Source organism: Lepisosteus platostomus, chromosome 14 (assembly GCF_059453375.1).
Source record: "Lepisosteus platostomus isolate fLepPlt1 chromosome 14, fLepPlt1.hap1, whole genome shotgun sequence".
Lineage (NCBI taxonomy): Eukaryota > Metazoa > Chordata > Actinopteri > Semionotiformes > Lepisosteidae > Lepisosteus > Lepisosteus platostomus.
This window is the reverse complement of record NC_142624.1, coordinates 31,774,942-31,794,126: the sequence shown is the minus strand read 5'-3', so window position 1 is coordinate 31,794,126 and position 19,185 is coordinate 31,774,942. Positions and strand designations below refer to the sequence as shown.

The window sequence follows — 19,185 nt, the reverse complement described above, 5'->3', positions numbered from 1 at the left end:
CTGAGCTGTTCTTATAACATTCCTAAATATAGAGGATGCCTTTGTGTTTATTACATTTTGGTCCTTTTTGGATCTCAGAAAGTATTTTTTTTTTTTACTTCTGTAGCACAGCATGTTCTTTTATTGTATTGTAAAAGCAAACTGTATGAAGATTCAAAGAAAAATAAGAAACCCACAAGATTCCAAGAATCTACATTAATAAGCCTCATACTGTTTTTGGCTCAAATTGCAGGCAGTTTTCTCACAGGCATTTTGTCATAACCTTAAAATATGACATATTAGCAAACAGCTTGTAAACTCCCTGGTGGGCTCCGTTACCCTCCCCTGGAGTCGTGGAGAGATTAACCAGCACTGGGAAGGCTGGAATTCAGCAAGAGTCCCTGTTCATGGAGATAAGAATTCTGCTGCTCTCTTAACTGTCATCTGCTTTACCTTCCAAAGTAAAAGAAACAGACCCCGGTATAATCCTCTGTATAATCCTTTTTCAGGAATGCCTGATGATTGTTTCACACTGTACCAGGAGGCTCATTGTTGCTTTACCGCACACAGTATTGTTTAGAGTTAAATATTCTCATGAATCTGTCCACAGCAGCAGGTAGATGATCCTGACCCTTGTGTTAATGCCTGGACTTTGGGACATTGGGCTGAAGGTGTTGGTGCAGGGTACATCTGGATCAGACTGTATATTCATCCAATACAGAGTCCCGAGGGAGCTGGAGTCTATCCCAGCGAGCAAAAGGCGGAAGGCAGGATTGGCCCTGGAAGGGATGCCAGTCCGTTGCAGGGCACAGACGCAGACATGCACCCACTCACACTAGGGCCAGTTTTTCCAGAAGCAAATGAAGCTACCAGTTAAATCTAGAACCGTGGAGGAAACTGAAGCCCCAGGCAGAAAGCCACATGAACACGGGGGAAACAGAATTGAACCCGGGGCCCTAGCACTGCCTGGCAGCAGTGCCAACCACCATCCCAGCATGCCACCCTGGATCAGGATACAGCATCTTATTGTTGCTGACTCCCCAAGATTGTGAATCACATATCAAAAAGGCAACTAAACAGTACGTTTTATTGAACACGTGCAGCATGTTTAGGATCATTATTACCCTCTTCTTGCAATGCCTGTTGTCCAGAACCTCTTTAATTGCATATGGCAGCGTACTTTGATCCAGCGCCACTTTTTCAAGTTTCGGATGCATGCATTGAAGAACAACTCGCCATTCTCTTGAGGCCATGTTCTCAAAAGTGAAATGTGCAGTATTGTAACTTTTAAATATATTGATATAATTTAGCACATGTAGGTCATTAAAAATAGCAGCCAGCTCAGCAGCCAAGGGAGCCTCGTGCTTCGTGTCTTTCTGCTGTGGCCCACTTTAGATTCTTTTTGAAGCTGTTGGAGTGAGGCATTCGAAGCAAGACAATGTGTGGGTGTCCAGACGTATGACAAATATGTTGAGTGTGACTGACATACTAGCTTATTTCAACACCTGCAAAGAGGTAAGTCTGTGAGGTAGGGGGATCTGTTTTGTGGTCCTTGTGTGTATGAGCTTTCATTTAGAAAACTGAAGTGTGTAGATGAGTCAGCTCATTCAGTTGCTTCCTCTGCGATTTTCCAGTTCACTCTGATTGGCTAGTAGAATTTGTGCTGTATCTCCAATATATTCTGTATCCGAGGGTCAGTTGTCAGTAGAAAGAGCCTCATCCTACAAAAGGTTTTCAGGATACACAAGAGAATGGCGAAAGGTTGAGTGCTTGAGTACATTATTTTATTTAGCCAGTATATCAGAAGAAGCTTATTTCCATAACTGTGTTGACTGTATATGCTAGTGAGGGTGTTGCTGATTAATACCATCTACCTGCTTTATAAGAATAATAGGCATCAGCGTCCACAGAGTAGCCAGTCTCATTAGCACAACAGAACCTTTGCCCTGGTTACAGTGAGTGCAAGCTGTAAGGAAGCAGTGCCCTCTAATGGCAGTCTTGACACATTAATGTTTCTTGGAATGAAACAAGCATACAATATTGTGTTTGTGTGTAATTCAAAATGAACTGTATTGGAAATATGTAGAGAGATGTCATGCATTGTGCTCAAGGGCTGTGTGCTGTATATCATTTTGAATCTTTGTACAAATACAGAACACTGCTGATTTAGTGCCGAGCATGGAGTAGATGAACTTAATTGTTTTCCTTTTTCTAGAATCCTGCCCACTAATGGCTTGAGAGGGGTGAGATGGTATGGAGAGACTGTGAAGTTGGTATAGACTTCCTTTATCTGTATGATATGAAATAAGATTAAATGTCAGTTTTCTTGAAACATGAAGACATCCATATCACATGACTAGAGTTCATATCAGCTATGTATATATTAAAATTGGGTTACATTGCTTAGGTGTATTGATAAAATCAGAGTAGGTACAGTACCTTAAGCCTATTAACTTTTTAAGATAAGACATTATTGATTCGGAAGGTAAATTGAGGCATTAACCATATTAGACAAAACTTCTTTTAGACCCAAAAAGAGCCAGGAATAAACGGTTCAAGAAACTAAAATGCCTTTTGTATTTGCTTATTTGCTCAGATTAATGGCTTTTGATTTGCAGCTGTAACCATTTAAAAAACCTTTATATTTAATTATATGCTGTTTTAAGTTTTAATGTTTTAAGTCTGGATCCATGGTATCTAAACACATACAGAAACAAAAAGCAAATCCTGTCTCTTTAAAATTAAGATTGAAGTGTGATAATAATTAACTTCCTCTTTAATGAATACCTGTGGGAGGTGCAAAGCCAGGACTCCTGTTGGTTTTCTTTTTATCCACAAGGGTACAGCTTTGTGACAACAGGTAGTGTGTACCCTCCTGGTCTGCCCTTTGCCAGCACAAAACATTTACCTCGCCTGCTGGTGCTCTCTGTGCTGTCATCGGAGAAGGAAGTTTAAGAGTGGCTTTGCTGTGTCTTCCTACGCTGTGAGTGTTTGTTTTAAGTGAGGTAAAAGGAAGTCTGGTTGTACAGCCAAGGTGATTTGTGTTTGTGCTTCAGAACCAGTCCTCTTTGTAAATAGCCGCTCGTACGCAGAGTTTGCTCGTACGCAGAGTTTGCAGCTGTGAGAGGCGTCATGTTTTGCCGTTTTTAAAGTAGGATATTTTTAAATGGTGTCCAGCGCTGCAGGAATGGCAGAAGACTTGCTATCGGTGAATGCCCAGCTGCAGGTGAGGAAGTGGTTTTCTGTTCAGAGCTATAATTTTACAAGTGGTTATCTAGGTAAAAGGGCTATGGGGGAGATCGATTTAGAAAAATGTACACATCTGTGTTTTTTCCAGAGGTTCTGTAATTACCGTTTGAGTGGGCAAATAAAATTGTAAACTAAGAACATACAGTTATATGCAAAAGTTTGGGAAAGTGAAAAGAAGTTAACACAACCTCTGCAGTGAACAAACTTAAACTTAACATATTTTTTCAAATGTTAATGCACAGTTACTATTTATTTGCTTAATTTAACAGATTGAAAAAAATAAAACAGTAAATGTGGCATTGCAAAAGTTGATGTGAGTCCAGTTGATCCACTAGTGTTATTTTTTTGTAAGGTTTCAGAACTTAATTGACTGGTTAGGCCTTAATCTAAGTCAGGTGATAACAATTCCAGAGCTTAAAAAATTCTCTGACTCTTAGAACCTCCCAGGGTGTTGTGCTTACACTTAACAACCATGGGCTCCTCTGAGCAGCTGACTGAGGATCAGAAAATAAAGATAATTGACTCTTACAAAGCAGGGAAAGGCAATAAAAATATATCTAAACGATTCAAACTTTCAGTTTCCACTGTCCAAAATGTCATATAGAAATGGAAGTTAAGGGGAACTGTTAAAGTCAAGACAAGATCTGGAAGACGGAGGAAAATCTCTGATAGAACTGCTTGTAGACTGGTCAGGAATGCACAGCAAAACCCCCATATCACTGCAAAGGACCTGCAGGAAGGTTTAGCTGGAATGGGAGTACTAGTGCACTGGTCCACTGTGCAGCGTTGCTTGCACAAACATGATCTGCATGGAAGAGTCATCAGAAGGAAACCTTACCTGCGATCTCATCACAAACGTCAATGTCTGAACTATGCAACACAACACTTGGAGGCGTTTTGGAACCAAGTGCTGTGGTCTGATAAAGTAAAAATTTAACTCTTTGGCTACAATCACCAAAAGTACGTTTGGATAAAGAAAGGAGAAGCATCTGAAGAAAAGAACACCTTGCCAATTGTTAAGCATGGGGGTGAATCTATTATGCTTTGGGGTTGTGTGGCAGCCAGCGACACAGGAAATATTGTGCGGGTAGAGGGAAGAGTGGATTCTACTAAGTATCAACAAATCCTGGAAGCTAATGTCCCACATTCAGTGATGACACTGAAGCTGAAAAGAGGTTGGATATTACAAGGAGACAATGATCCAAAGCATACCTCAAAATCAGCCATGAACTACTTCAAGAAACAAAAGATTAAGGTTTTGGAATGGCCTTCACAGTCCCCAGACTTGAATATTATTGAAAAGCTGTGGGTAGATCTCAAACATGCAGTGCATGCAAGATGACCTAAGAATATTTCTGAACTAGAAGCATTCTGCAAAGAAGAGTGGGGGAAAAATTCCTAAAGCAAGAATAGAAAGACAGTTAGCTGGCTACAAGAAACGTTTGGAGGCTGTGATTGCTGCCAAAGTGGGTGTTCCTAAGTACGGACTGATAGGGTGCCCAAACGTTTGCACATGCCACCTTTACTGTGTTATTTTTTTCAACCTGTTCAGCAAATAAATAGTAACTGTGCATTAAAATTAGAAGACATACATCAAGTTTTAGTTTGTTCGCTGCAGAGGTTGTGTTCATGTCTTATCACATAGAAAATCAACAAAACATGTAATTTGGCCAGGGATGCCCAAACTTTTGCATATAACTATAGGTGTTAAAACGTTTCCATACTTATGGTTAGGATCGTGATGATTGTATCAGCTGCAGCAAATTGCCTGTAGCATACTGTGTTAAGATTTCCTTACAGTAAGCAATATGAGTAGTGTATTGCTTATCAGTAAATCAGATTTCCACATTTTTATTTATGTAGCTTGTATTTTGCAGTTTTATCATGAATTGCTTTTATATGCGTGTTAAACACAGTGTTTCTGCAAATTTGTCCCTTCCTATTATAATAAATATAGATAAATAAAGCAACCTGTATTTGCTTTTCTACCTACTGATGTGACAAATATTTTTCTTGAATGATTGACATGTCTACCTGCAGGACAGAACCTGTTAAGGGCTTCTACACTGTTGACATTTTCAGTCTTTATTGGTGCACCCATTCTAAGTAACCAGGAAAGATCATCCTGATATTATATTTTTACGTTTCTTGGAAATAGATAATAAAATTAACTTAGTTTTGCATTAGTCCTAGACCCTAATTTACACCATAAGACAATTATACCACTATGGTGAAAATCAAATCATCTACCCTCTACAGCATGTGATCATCCGTGTCAGTCACTGCTTAATACACAAGGCCAGGCTGCCAGTTACTTTTTTGTTGGTAATTTTTCTGCAACATTTTGTGCTGCTAATTGCCTGTATTTGATTTGGAGGGTTTGGGAAGGTTTTACTGCTTGCAAACTTGGTGAGTCTTCTTAGATCTTGGTGTAATCACATAAGTGCTCCCTCTACTTTGAATCTGTTACTTTATTGTGATGGAGCACTGCATTTGTGTGTTAAGTGTGTGTGTGCAGTGGTGTCATTACAGAAAGAGTGACCCTTCTTCCTGAACGGCATACTGTAATTCTTGCCATTTTGCAACAGGTCATTGTTTTTGTTTCCTTAAGTGTAAATTTAAGCCTTGAGAACTGAAGTTCTTTTTAAGGAAAATGCCATTGAAATGCTGAAGCTGTGAGTAAGTTGTTCCTTCCTGGTTGTGATGCCTCCTGTGTAAACTGTGCTGCTGCATGTTGTTATGGAGGGAGTCCAGGGTGGAGCAGCAGACAGAGGCTAGGGGCATGGTATTTTTATATCCCTGGAGGCGCACCTGATCCTAGCTGGGCTTTGGGCCTAAAGTAGCTTGCTGAGCTCTGCTTGCTCTGCAGCACTCCCATATCCTGTGAGACAAACACGCAATTAGCAGCACAAATTGTTGCAGGCCTCATCAGAAAAGACTTGGTATTTTTAGTCAAATCTCCTGTGTGTGATGTAATAGATTAAAGCTGCTATGCATAGAGATAGGGCAGGGTAGGGTTAAACGTGGCACTGGAATATCTTGTTACCATATGAAGTCAAGTTTGAAGTAATACAATATTAGAAATATATGCTACCTAAAGCTTTAGGGCAAGTCACACCTTAACTTCAGTGCTGTTAAATCTATGCTAGTCAGCTTGTCTTATAACATTTTATTAATTAATTATTACCTGTTGATAAAGATTTTACATTAAATAGCTGGAAATAATCCTGGAAATACACCTCGTGCCTCAGTTGCTACTGTACTGAAGAAAAGCATTATTAAGGATTAAAGAAAAACTGCTGAGTCTGCAAAACTTGGTGCTGGCTTTGAGAACAGCTGAGTTAGCATGGTGCATAAACGCACATCTCTGAGGTGTTTGAGGGCCGATGTGAACATCTTTCAAAACTCTCAAATCTATCGTAGTGCAAAAGGATGTGCTTGCAGATTTCATTATCGGGCCTGAGGGGTTTTGTGCCTGATTTTGTGAGTGCTGGAAGTGGAATCAAGAAAACTGAACTGCTTCCTGGGAGAGACTTCTGTTTTTATTTGCTTGCTTTATTTATACACCTTATATACTGTATGCAGTAAGTGGACTGGAGAAGATTCTTGCTTCTGATGCTAGACTATTACTGGGTCCTCTGTTAAGTATGTGATGGAATACAGATTGAGTCCAGAGTCAGCCCATTGCAGATTCAACCTCTTGGATTGGTAAACTAATGTTTAGCTGTTATACATCTTGTATTTCAACCATGCTGTGCTAGAAGAATAATATGAAGCATAAGTCAGGGGTGATAAGAACTTTACTCACCGGGTGCATACTAGGTGGGGAGTCTCTATTATTAAGTGAAGGGAACTCCTGCAGCTGTACTTTTTCAGGAAGTTGAAAATGCCTCTTCCCCTGATGCATGATTGAATTACAATACATTTGTTCAGATAATTTACCAAACAGTGCTTATTTGTCATTTGACTGAGGCTCTGGTAAATTCATAGATACAATGCTCGGCAGGGCCTCATGCTGATGTGCTATACTGACACTTTTCAGAACTCCAAATGTCTTCTTACAATACAGTAAGGTGTATGTAAGCATTACAAAATGTAACAGAATAGAAGGTGTTAAAAATGAAGATCCAAAATTCCAAAATCCCAAACTCCACTGAGTTCTGAATCTCCAGTGCTGACTTGCGCCTTTATTTGATCTACTTGTTCTGCATTTAGTCACAGGTTTAAACAGATCCTTACTCCAAGTGTATTCATATAATTTCAACAAACTGAACTTTAAACAGGCTTTCTTCAACTGCTGTAAATAGGTTATCGGTTCATGAAGAAGAGAGATGGGAAGAAACGCCAGTTTATCAGACACTTCCACAGTGAGATTTGTTTTCTTCGGCATTTAATTGATAAATTCAGGTAACACACTTGAATGAGGCATGCATGGAAACTCAGATATCGGTCAAGGGATTTATACCAGTTACACATCTCAATCCGTGTTTTAAGAGCTGAAAACAAATTTAAACACAATTTTATATACAATTTAAATCAGGTAACCCGTGATTGAGAACATGGCTGTAACGATAACAAGAAGAAGGTCCCCAAGGGTCTGGGTTGGCAACTACTGTTCTACAAAACACCATCCTGTGGCACATATATTTTTCAACAACTTTGTTGTGGCCTTGAGACTGAGTAAATTGGGTCTGGTCAGAAATGCTGATAAATTCCAGTATGTATTGAAAGCTTCTTTAAAGAGCTGCTGTGTGTCTTCATATTTATGAAATTTAGCAGTTGGGTCAAGCAGGACTAAATAGTGCAGGAAACGTTAGGTTATGCCTTAACATGGATAGGATGTCTGCCTCTGTAGATTATCTTGTGGAGGTCGGCAATGGCCAGGAGTTTTCAATTAAAAATGCATTGACCAGGGTGACCTTTGGCAGCCTCTTTCCATGGAAGTCCGAGGAAATCAGCTGTGTTCTGGGACTTGTAAATTTGTATACATGCCAGTATGGTATTAAATGTTTTAATCCCATTGTTCATTTGTCGGGTTTTCTTTCCTCAAACAGTGGAAACAGTGGAACACCTTTTGTTCTTCCATTTAGCCTCACAAGGAAAGCGGGGAGCCAATTAAAGGTCCATACTTGAAATGCAGAATTATTCAGTATAGTGGAGCTGTAGTACTCTGAGTTATTGCTTAATAACAGAAAGTGATGTATCATCATATTTTTTTAAAAAGAAGCTGTATTGGCAAAATATGTAATACCAAAGACTAAAACAATGGATCTAGCATTATTTAAAAAAAATAAACTTGAAATGTTGCAAAATCTGGATTTAATCAGAAAATATATAGTACCATGCTAGGTTTGCAGTGTTGGCGAAACAAAAGCGAATCTGGTAAGTAAGAAGAACTGGAAATAAATGTTTGCAATGCTTGCAGTTGTAAAGAGTATGCTAAATGTTGATATGCAATGGGATTCCCTGTGGATCTACGGTGTATTGATTTCCAATTGTTCTCTGCCCTAGGCCGAGGCCAGGCTAGCTGCGAAGCGAGCAGCAAGAGCAGAGGCCCGGGAGATCAGAATGAAGGAGCTGGAGAGACAACAGAAAGAGGTACTGGAGACTGGTATTGACTTTATCCCCGTGCTTCTTCCAGGCTCACAAGTGTTCCTGTAAAGCATTTCCAGCTACAGATGACACGTTTCATGATTCCTTTGACCCGAGTAAATCTCTTATTGTAGTGAAGGCGGAAGATAATTATACAAAACAAGTTAATTACAAAGTAAAAAACAGCAATATTGTCCAATATTCAGTAATGATCCAGTAATGTTTGCATGCCCAGTTTCAATTTGAATATGTCACTTGGTATAGAAAACAAGAACAAATCAGAGACTGGGTGTATCGGTACTCTGTGAAGACTGAAATTTTTAAACACTTTGAGTGTGCTAAACAAGTCTGATTGCATTCCCAGATCATTAGTATTCTCTTTTATACATAAACCAAGGTTATAAATTGGACTGTTTTAAATAATGTTTCTGCAGTATCTCAAACAATGAATGCCTTTATGCCATGCTGGAGATATCAAAGGACAAAATGCCTGAAATATCTGCAATGTTTTTTTTAATCTATTATAATTACACCTGATAAGATGTTTTCATTTTTCATGACTAAATAAGGGTACATGACAAGTACACAGTCTGTTTAAGGTATTTAAGAGCTAGAGCTGCAACAGAACTTAGACCTCTGTTGAGGAAGTTGTTTTTTATCAGCAGATTTGACATGTTTCTTGAACCAAAACTTCAAAAAGCAATAGATCACGTTAGAGGCGCTATGGAATGGTAAACATGCTCCTTTTGTGTGATAGTTTTCTTTCTTAAAGACTGCCAAAAAGATAGAGGGGCTCTTATAATTTTGGAGTTAACACTCTCCTTGCAAAGATGCAACAGAATTAACTGCAGTAGTTTTACTATTTTGTGCTGCACTAGAAAAAGATGCAGGAGAGAGGAAGTCATAGATCGATACAGTTGTGAACGACAGAAGAGTGCTAAACGTCAATAATACATGGGCTGTTGCTGTAGAAGCCAGAACAGCAGAATCTTTCAGGTCTTATTGAGGAACTGTTTTCTTTATATGTAGACATTTCTGCCAGTCCTAGTGCACCAGAGAAGATTCAGAAATGCAAAATGTACCAATTTTCATTCTTCGTCACTTCTACTTACTCAGACCTTTTCTAACTTTCCCTGCATTGAAAACTGTTAGTGAGAAACTGACGTGTTGAAGGAATAATAAGTATAGCTTATATTCCTTTTCGATTATAGTCAATTGTAACTGACCCATAAACATGTTGTTGTTTAAACCCACTTTAGAAATCTGTGAGACATATTTTATGTCCTTTTTTTATAGAAATTAATTAGGAATTGGTTAAAAGGGAGCCGGTATACAAGTTATTAAAACTGAATACATTAAATTAATATATAAATTAATATATAATTATTATAATATTATTATACTATAAAATGCTTCTCCCCCGCCTATCTTTAGGAAAGCAGACTAAACAAAGACTAAATTGCTTCCAGTAGACTACAGAGAATCCAAATTGTAATCCTTTAAGAATAGAAAAATATTCATGAGGATATAGAAAGCAAAGGAAGACAGGTCAGTGAGCCAGTTGGTTCAATGACAGTAGAAGACAGAAGCCAATGTAAACATCCGTCATTGCGTTTGGTAAGCTTCTGCCAAAGCAACATCATACCTAGTATCTGATGAAAGACTGATGTAATCCCCTAATCCATGATAAATCCCCTCCCCCCCCCCCAAAGGAGCTGTTGGCTTTTTTCCTCAAGGATGCAGCAGGATTTATTTAATGGAAAAAGGCTGTTGGGCCGTCTTAATGTTGTCCTCTCAGTGGCGGCCTGAGAAACAGTCAGCACTGTCAGGGCTGAATTCTCTAATCTTACTATGTGGATAAAAGCCAAGATCAGACCTACGGGCAAGTAAATAAGCATTATAAAGAGCCGTAAAACAGGTCTTCAGATTCTGCAGAAAACAGGATACTAATTTTACACAGAAAAGTGTTACTTTATTTGATACTTATATAGTGAGCTGGTCTCTACTTTCTTATCTGACCTCAAGATACGCTAGCATCTCATCAGTATCTTCAAAATCCCTCCTCGCCAGGCATCAGAAAATCCAATCTGGTAAAATAAGGGAATAATCTTGTGTGCTCCATGTTTTTGTTTTTTCTTATAAAAAGATGGTAGTGATCTCCGCACCAAAGGCATGGATTTGGTCGTTTTTTTTCTGCTGCATTAAAACAGTGCAGAACGGGAGAGGAGGTCATGGATTCAGACGCCTGTAATAAGCAAAGGAGAGATAAATAGTTGCTGCAGTGAAAAAATGTATTTTCCATCCCTCGTTTTTTCTGCAGTTGCTTTTTTAGCACGCTGCAGTTTTGAACCTTTTTTGAAACTTTTGTAGTTGCCCTCGGAATGCTGAGACCAAAAGGCTGTGAATTTAGCTTTGTCACGCCTCGCTAAGAGCCAAGTAAGTGTCAACAAGAAATGCATGCGAGGTGTAAACCAGCTGGAAATGATACTGGGTATGCACAGTATTTATCTAACATTATGAGCAGATCAAAGTAAGGAATTTAGGTTTGCTCACTTTTCTCCTCATGTCTTTTCCATTAATATGAAAGACCTGCATACAGGTTACTATAAGTTAAGGACAGGAAATTGAATTAATAAAATGAAACAATTCATGTTAAGAAAAGATCAGATGTCTTGACATCTTCATATCGGAGTGCGGGGTATTGCATGTTTTCCAAAGGCTAATCTCTAGCAATGCAATACTGCAACACTTTTAAGGAACTCAACAGTGAACATCTTGGTAAGGGGCCTATACTAAGAGAGATTTGTTTAGCTTGTGTTTTAACCCACAAGAAGGATTGTTATAATTTATTTTTTACTATGCAAGAGCCAACTTGAGGAAGGAGAGTCCGTGGACTCAGCAGATTGCTCAGCGGTAGAAAAAACAGATTAATTGTGTTAAGAACTACTGAAGCCCTGTGCTAAATGTGCACTACAGATTACAGTGCATGTTATCAATTTTAGCTGAAGGTTCTGTGGTTTTAAACCTTCATCCAATTTCTAAACCAGATTATTGAGTGCCACTTCCTGTTGAACCTGCTTTATTCCTAGTCCTATGCTTTTCCAGCAAATTGAAAGCAGACTTAAACCAGTTACCTGCAGTATCTGTAAAGGAGTGACACTCCACAAAGCTGGTAACCCTAAATCTGGAAAGCAACCACAGAGCCATGAGTGCTGTGAAAGACAGGGGGAGACGAGGGGTAAACAGGCCATGATGAATGTCTCAGCATTTCACAGCTCTCTCTTCGCAGGCAGCGAGAATCTGTCTGGGCTTTATCCTCAAGCAGACATCAGTCACATGTGCCGCTAACCTCAATATGACAGAGCTAGTTAGTGTGAGCTGATGTGACGGCCTGAGAATGTCTGGCAGGTGGCTGCAGGAGACCTCGGAGGCTCTGGCCTCTCGGGGACCCCCTCACAGCAGGAGGGGGGGCTAGCCATCGCGAGTACCAACACAAGAGGGGGGGAATGACGTGACGGCAGTGTCCACTGACACTTTAATAGAAGGATCACTCCTTGTTCATGCCTGATGTTTCACACTGCCCTCTGTCAGGATATTGACTTATTCTCCTTCCAGCTGGATAAAACAGTGTCTGAGGAATCAAGTCTGAATTCCACCCAAAGACGCAGCTTTTCTGGTTCTGTTGGTTTAGGTTTTTAGATTTAATGTTGAAACCTCCATCTGAAGGTGTACTGCTGCAAATGTTTCTTGGAGAGGAGATACTAAGACTGGAGATTTTACTTGTTTACCTCATGCGAGACTGCATTGAGGTGAAATGTTTCAAGTTCTAGAGTACAAAAACATGATCATTAGTCATTTATTACGCACTGGTATTTTTAGTTCAGTGCTCACCATAGTATTATGTCTTAAACATAAATGCTTTCTGAGTGTAGGGAGTGCATTTGTGGTTAAAAAGTTCTTTTAATTTAATTTTAAAAATGTGTATGCCAGATGTTTTTTTATATAAAAATACTTAACCACTGAAGGGAACTGCTGTTATGAGTTTACTGTACAACCAGTGAGTGAAAGGGTTGTGTTGTGTGTTGTGTTGAGCTGTATTGTAAGGGCTTGTTTTTTTTAGATCGCAGCAGTTGCTAGGCCCACAGCTCCCCTAGTGGTCCAGCAGTTTACAACTGATACCTGCCAATCCATATTGATTTGTCTTCTGCTTCTTACAAAACCCAAGAAAAAGTTGTATCCCTTCATACAGCAGGGTATTTTACTGAAACAGTCCAGGTAAAGATATGTGTTCAAATGTGCCCCAGCCCCAGTGGATTCAGGTTTGAACCCACAACCTTGTTGAAACAGGGCTCATGTCTGTTTCTTCTGACTTCATGACTCTTCTGGGTTCTCAAATGTACAAACCTTCACATCAAGTGGTAGTACTTTAATATAACGTGTTTGTTACTTTTTGACCTATGTGGGACAAGTACTCAGAAATGTTCCTGAAACAGCACTTTGAGTCTGATTCACAACCACATACATCTCTCCATCAATACGTATGACACAAAGGGCCATACAACAGCCACAAACAGTGAGGTCATAGTCATTTTCTCTTAAGTGCTTTCACAAACCTTTAAAGGAGGGAGATCATATAATCTGATGTGATCAATTATTGAGCAGTAGTAAACTTTTCTAAATGTAGCCAGACTACCTGTTTATGGTCAGATACAATTCACTTAATGACCTTCTAGTTGGAGATTCTGAGGCTCCATTGTTTGTTCCCTGGTACCAAGGACAGAAGCAGTATTAATACTTAAAAAGAGCTAAAATTGTGTTACATCAAATTTTTTTTCATCAGTAACATAGTTACTGCCTGTAACCCTTAAATTATTATTAAATGCATATTATTAATAATAATTCCTTGCATTTGTGTTTCTTATTTTCATGACAATTTATCAAAATCCTAATGCCCTTTATGTAAAAGATGGATCCCTCTTTAGCCACCACAGTCTGCACCAGCAGTCCCACCGCACAGTTGATCAAGTGGCAGTGAGCAGGGCAGTTACATATTACAGTATAAACATTTTGTGGTACATATAGTGTGTGTTCTTTTCAGATTTGTTCAAAAATGAGAAGCACACAAATTTGGCCTGTGTTAATCAAGTTTGTAAGATTGAAGTAGTTTATACTACTGCTGTGTGTAAAAGCAATGGAGTAATGTTCTTTAAATCCTGAAAAAAACAAGTTCCAATTCCCTTTTAGTCTCCAAAGTTTCTGACACTGCTTTGTGCAAGGGAAGTCAGCTACATCACTCTTTCACACTGCTAAATGTCAGCATCATTTGTAATAAGGTGAGAGTGCATTCTGCTCTGAGAGCTGGCAGTGTCTGAGGCAGCTGAATGCAGTGGGGTGCTTTCACAAAGAGACTGTCAGAGAAAGAGGGGCGGCCTCCAAGTATTTAATAAAGAAATGAATATACTGTAAAGGAGGTAAGACTTTTATCCCAGTTACCATGTCAGACAGCAAAGAGTAGATGTGTAGATTCTGGGTCAGTTTGAAGCTCAGCAGATGAAGCGATAAATCAGGGATTAGCAGTTCTGGGGAAGCAGTCTGAGGCCGTGTTGAGAAATGAGGACACATAACATACTGACTCTCTAACTGAAAGTCAGGTACTAAAAAAAGTGTTCTTTTTGTTTGAACAAGAATGCTTGGTGAGTACTCTACAGGCCTAGTGCTATTTTAACTTGAAAGGAATACTTTATTTTTTTCCATTTTGTTTTCTATTTTTCCATTGTGTCCTATCATGTGTCTGCTGTATGGTACTCATCTGTGTTTGCTTTCCTTCCCTGCCATGCAAACAACACATCTTATCAGATAGGTTCTAAAACACATCAAGCTGGTTTCTAGAAAGTAAACAGAGAAAAGGAGGGAGTGTTGCATATGGCTCCTTTCCGTTCCATTTTTTAACGTTAAAGTACTGTGTATTTTCACATTACATTTCCATCTGATGGCAATGTAATGTATGCAGATGTCTTTTTTATAAAGTACGTTTTTATACTAATGTGGTGTTGTTAGATAGCAGCCTTAGCAAGTACAGAAACAGAGATTGAAGCACCTTGACAATAATACACAAGGAAGCAGGTTAGAACCTGCACAAGGAGAGTTCAGAGCCTGCTTTTGGAAGGATGGTGCGTCTACTACTGTAGACGTTAATAACACTGCCTTTGTGACATTGCTGTATGTGGCAAGGAGAAGACTCATCAAGAAAGATGCGGAGACAGTTTGACTATATTTTAGTGGACCCCTTTTTGGAATGGAGTGTGTGTCTGTTTGCTGAAGGATCAGGGGATGGCTAGCTCGTGTACAAATGGATTTTGCCTGAACATCACTGTCACAGTCCAGAGGAACGCCGACTGATTGATATGATTTGTTTCCTTTTTATTTTTGTAGCACCTTTGTGAATGCCATTACCAAGCAGGAATAAATACACCATATGTATTTTCTATCTAGAAAATGTCTACTGGATTCAGCTGACGCCAGAGTAGTGAGAAATGAACTCTGTTCTGCTTTTTGTGACCTCAAATTCAATTTGATGCTCTGTCTCAGTCTGGAGGTCCTTAGCAAAGTCTGCTCTGACTGCGATGGTCTAATTTATTGATTGGCTTAGCAGGCTGCTCCAGGTGACAATATATAGAGACCATTTTACTTTAAGCATCTGTAGAGAGTGGATTGAGTTACCAGCTCCAGGTTAATGTGGGAAACATTTAACAAGAAAGATTTTTTGGAATGAAGTACTGGGCAGCAGGCATGGGAACTGGCAAACCCTGATGACATTCACAATACTGCGTTTGGACACCAGCACAAGTAACCCTGAGGAATAATGAAAAGAATTCTAGTTACCCTAGTAACATGGTCACATGGTATATTTAAGATTTCTTTGGGACTGGCATTTTTTGTAATTCTGGTTCCAAAAAAAGATTGTCCACAAAAAAAAAGACAAGTTTGTTTTTTTATGCTCTGTTTTGTATACAGTCAAAGCTATTTCTCCATCTGCTCTAATTAGTAATTTTCGTGTCTTTTTCATCTCTTTTTCTGTTCCACTTCTCCTGTTCCCTCTCCTGTTCTCCCTGCCGACATGTGTAGATCTATCAGGTTCAAAAGGTAGGCTTCTCTCCCTTCTCTCCCTGCTTGTAACTTCCTCACATCTTTCCTCACTGTTGTTAAAATTGTTGCTTGAAGGTGCACTGCTGTGCAGAAATCTTAAGTTCAGTCAGGACTTACAACATACAGTGCAACAAATGGACAAAAAAATGGAAACACCTGGGGTAAATGAGGGTCACCATTTATATTGAAAACAAGAGCTTCAACACAGCTGTGACTCATTCGATAGCTAAACATATAACAGCCCACCATGCTCAGAGTGAGGTATAAAAATGCCGGACAGACCTGGTCAACTAAAATTATGGCTAGCATTACAGCAAGGCAAGACAGCTGTAATATTGAAACAAAACTGTTGGGACACATTTCGCAGGAGCTTCGGTGATCAAGACAGCTCAACTTGCTAATTTTTTATGAGCAATAATGTTTATGGTAATATCAACATCACAATCTGTGGGAAAGACATCAGCACAGGGCAACAGTGGATGAAAGTGAACTGTAATTCCCATGTATGAATTTAGAATGCCTGAACAACTGCAGATCAGTTGACTCTAAATTTCAAACATGGGCATGTGTAGAGGGCAGAGATCAAAAATGGTCCACAAAGGAAGATACTTTAGTTGGGCTGTATTGCAGAAAGCACTCATCAGACTGGCAATGCACTTTTGTGAGTCCAGTGGTGCAAAGAGTATTGGCAATGGACCACTGGGCGGTGAAGAAATATGCTATGGTGAGCTCATCCTCACCACATATTAATGTAGTTGTGTTGCCAACCGAATGAACTCTACAGCCCTGAGATCTTAGTTCCATAATACTGTTGCCGTTATTTGTATGCTCACTGGCGTCACCTCCAGGGTATATCCTGCCTTGCACCTGTTGCTTGCCGGGATAGATTCTGGCTCCCCCATGACTGAGTATTGGATAAAGAGGTTTGAAAACGAATGAATGGATGGATAGTTTGTATGCTCTTGTTCCCTTAGAAGGTAAGATCAGTGCTACTGCTACTGAGTGCATCATCCCATGTAGCTGAATTTCTTTACTGCCTGGAGGGATGTCTTTGATGATGACTGCCTCCCTCCACAGAGCATGGTTAAGGTTGATCAGTGGTTTGATGAGCATAGCACCAGAACTGAACCTGAATTCTGGAATGACACCTGAGACGTGTCCAAGCGTGAGTTGATTGACTTTCTCGTGGAAGACTGGTGTTTCAGAATTCCAGATGTTGGTTGACTCTATTCTGAGGCAAATACAGGCCAACACCATATTTAGTGGCTTTACATTGGTGTTTCTATTTTTTTGTCCACTATATGTACTGTATGTACGATTGAGCATCCAGAATTAGGAAACCTTGTAGTATAATATTGGAAACTAATCACCTTCATTAGGGAGTAGTATGTATGAGAAGGAACCAGTCTTGCTATTAACTAGTCTTTAATATACATTAATCAGAATCTTCCAAAACGGCTTCACAAGAGCTCGAGGAATATTGACACATTGTCTGGAGTTGCTTGTTATGAAGTTCAGTTGTTCTGTTTATCATACTGTATCCATAAAAGTAAAATTATGTACTAAAATGACAGATTTACAGTATCTATCAGGACTAAAAGTTAGAAAAAAATCAAAATGGATAACATGTTGGTATAGATTCACCATGGAGTTGTGTTTCAGCCTGAAGAAGGAAAGCATCAAATGAAAATATTAGAATAATTGAAGATGTCTATGGTTTGTGCACAGCAGTGTGTATCTTATTTTGGCATAGACAGCAACTAGCCATATTTTCAGACATCTGCTGACAGGCTATTCTTCAATCAAATGTCTCCACTACATGCTTGTGCTTACTTTTTGAATCGGAGAGTTTATGGGTCTGGTCTTGGTGAAAGAAACAACCTCAACAAATTCAATGAAACTGCAACAGCAAAAGTCTTATCACTGACTTGGTAAAAAAGCATTTGTTTTCATTCTCTAAATTTGTTCTTCTCATCTTCTGTTTCTCTCCTCACCTTCATTCCGCCCTCAGAAATACTACGGTCTGGATAACAAATGGGGCGATATCGAGCAGTGGATGGTATGACCATGATGCTGTATGATTTAGGACTGTACCAATAAATGGTTGTCGGTTTAGTCATTTCTTCGTTTAGGCCTTTTGGTTGATCTGCTGCACCTTCATACTTGGAATTAGCTGGTAAATGGAAGGTGGACGCAACAGCCTCTCACTGTTGTGTTACTAGTCCTTGCATGTATGCTGCTTATATATTTTTTATTTAAATGTATGTGTGAAGTACTAACAGGCTCACGAAGTGCAGCATGGTGTGGATGACATACTGTAGGCAGACTGGTAGTCTGTAGTGCGATGGTTGTTGAAATGGGCTTGATCGGTGGCACCCTCTAACCGTGGTGTGTGTTTGCTGTGGGTTATTAAGTGCATGCTTTTCGCATGTGCTTGCTGCTTTAGTGGCACCAACCACATATAGAAAAGAACATGACGTTTTATTGTGGTGAAAAGGAAAAATAAAGAGCATATTTATACAGTGCTTTTGATTTTTTGCTGATTTTCAATACCGCTTGCGATTTACAGTAGCTGCTCTCTTCCTGTCCGGGGCTGCCAGCAGTGAATTTCTGACTTCTGTCTCTTTCTCTCTCATATTTCCCACCCCTCTTGTCCTCCACACACTGCCTGGCCAGGAGGACAATGAGAGGTACTCCCGCCGCACACGGAGAAACACCTCGGTCTGTATCTGCTGCCTCTGCTAGTCCTACTTGCTCTGCCTCGTCTCTCTTTACTTCTTGAGTTACTAGTAGGGGGTGGATCGCCTTGGACGTGCTGAGATGGCCAAGCAGGTTCAATAGTGTAGACTAAGAGACAGCAATGAATGGCGATGCATTTTGGCAGAATTCCTTTTCATCTATATTTCTGAGATCGTTTGCATCAGAATTACTATGACATTCATTTATCCCCAATTTCAGATGTAGTATCTTTTTATATTGTTCTTGTGATTTTCTTTTCTAAAAACAGTTCAGCTACTGTATAGCTATGGGCTTTATTGTTGGAGGAGTCTGCAGCTTCAGCTGTACTGTGGCTCAAATGTACTGGTTTTTTTTGTGCTCATGTTACTGGGATTTTCTGTTTTGCCATTGTGAAAGTCAAAAATAACTTTTGAGCCTTAAGTCTTTATGACTTCAGTGTTCGCAGGGGGTGATGGTGACGGGAGGGGGGAATATAATGCA

At 39.5% G+C, this 19,185-nt stretch overlaps 1 protein-coding gene across 39 annotated transcripts in view; it reads left to right on the top strand.

The window, feature by feature from the left end:
- The window catches only part of lrrfip1a (leucine rich repeat (in FLII) interacting protein 1a), a 68,940-nt gene that overhangs the window by 18,467 nt on the left and 31,288 nt on the right, over positions 1-19,185 (top strand). For 24 of the 39 annotated variants that reach the window (XM_088605669.1, XM_088605628.1, XM_088605629.1 and 21 more), the window contains exons 3-6: positions 8,740-8,826; positions 15,946-15,963; positions 17,978-18,025; positions 18,643-18,687. In XM_088605669.1, coding sequence (XP_088461795.1) covers positions 8,740-8,826; positions 15,946-15,963; positions 17,978-18,025; positions 18,643-18,687 — 198 coding nt within the window. The other 15 variants (XM_088605659.1, XM_088605645.1, XM_088605642.1 and 12 more) reach the window with 10 other exon arrangements.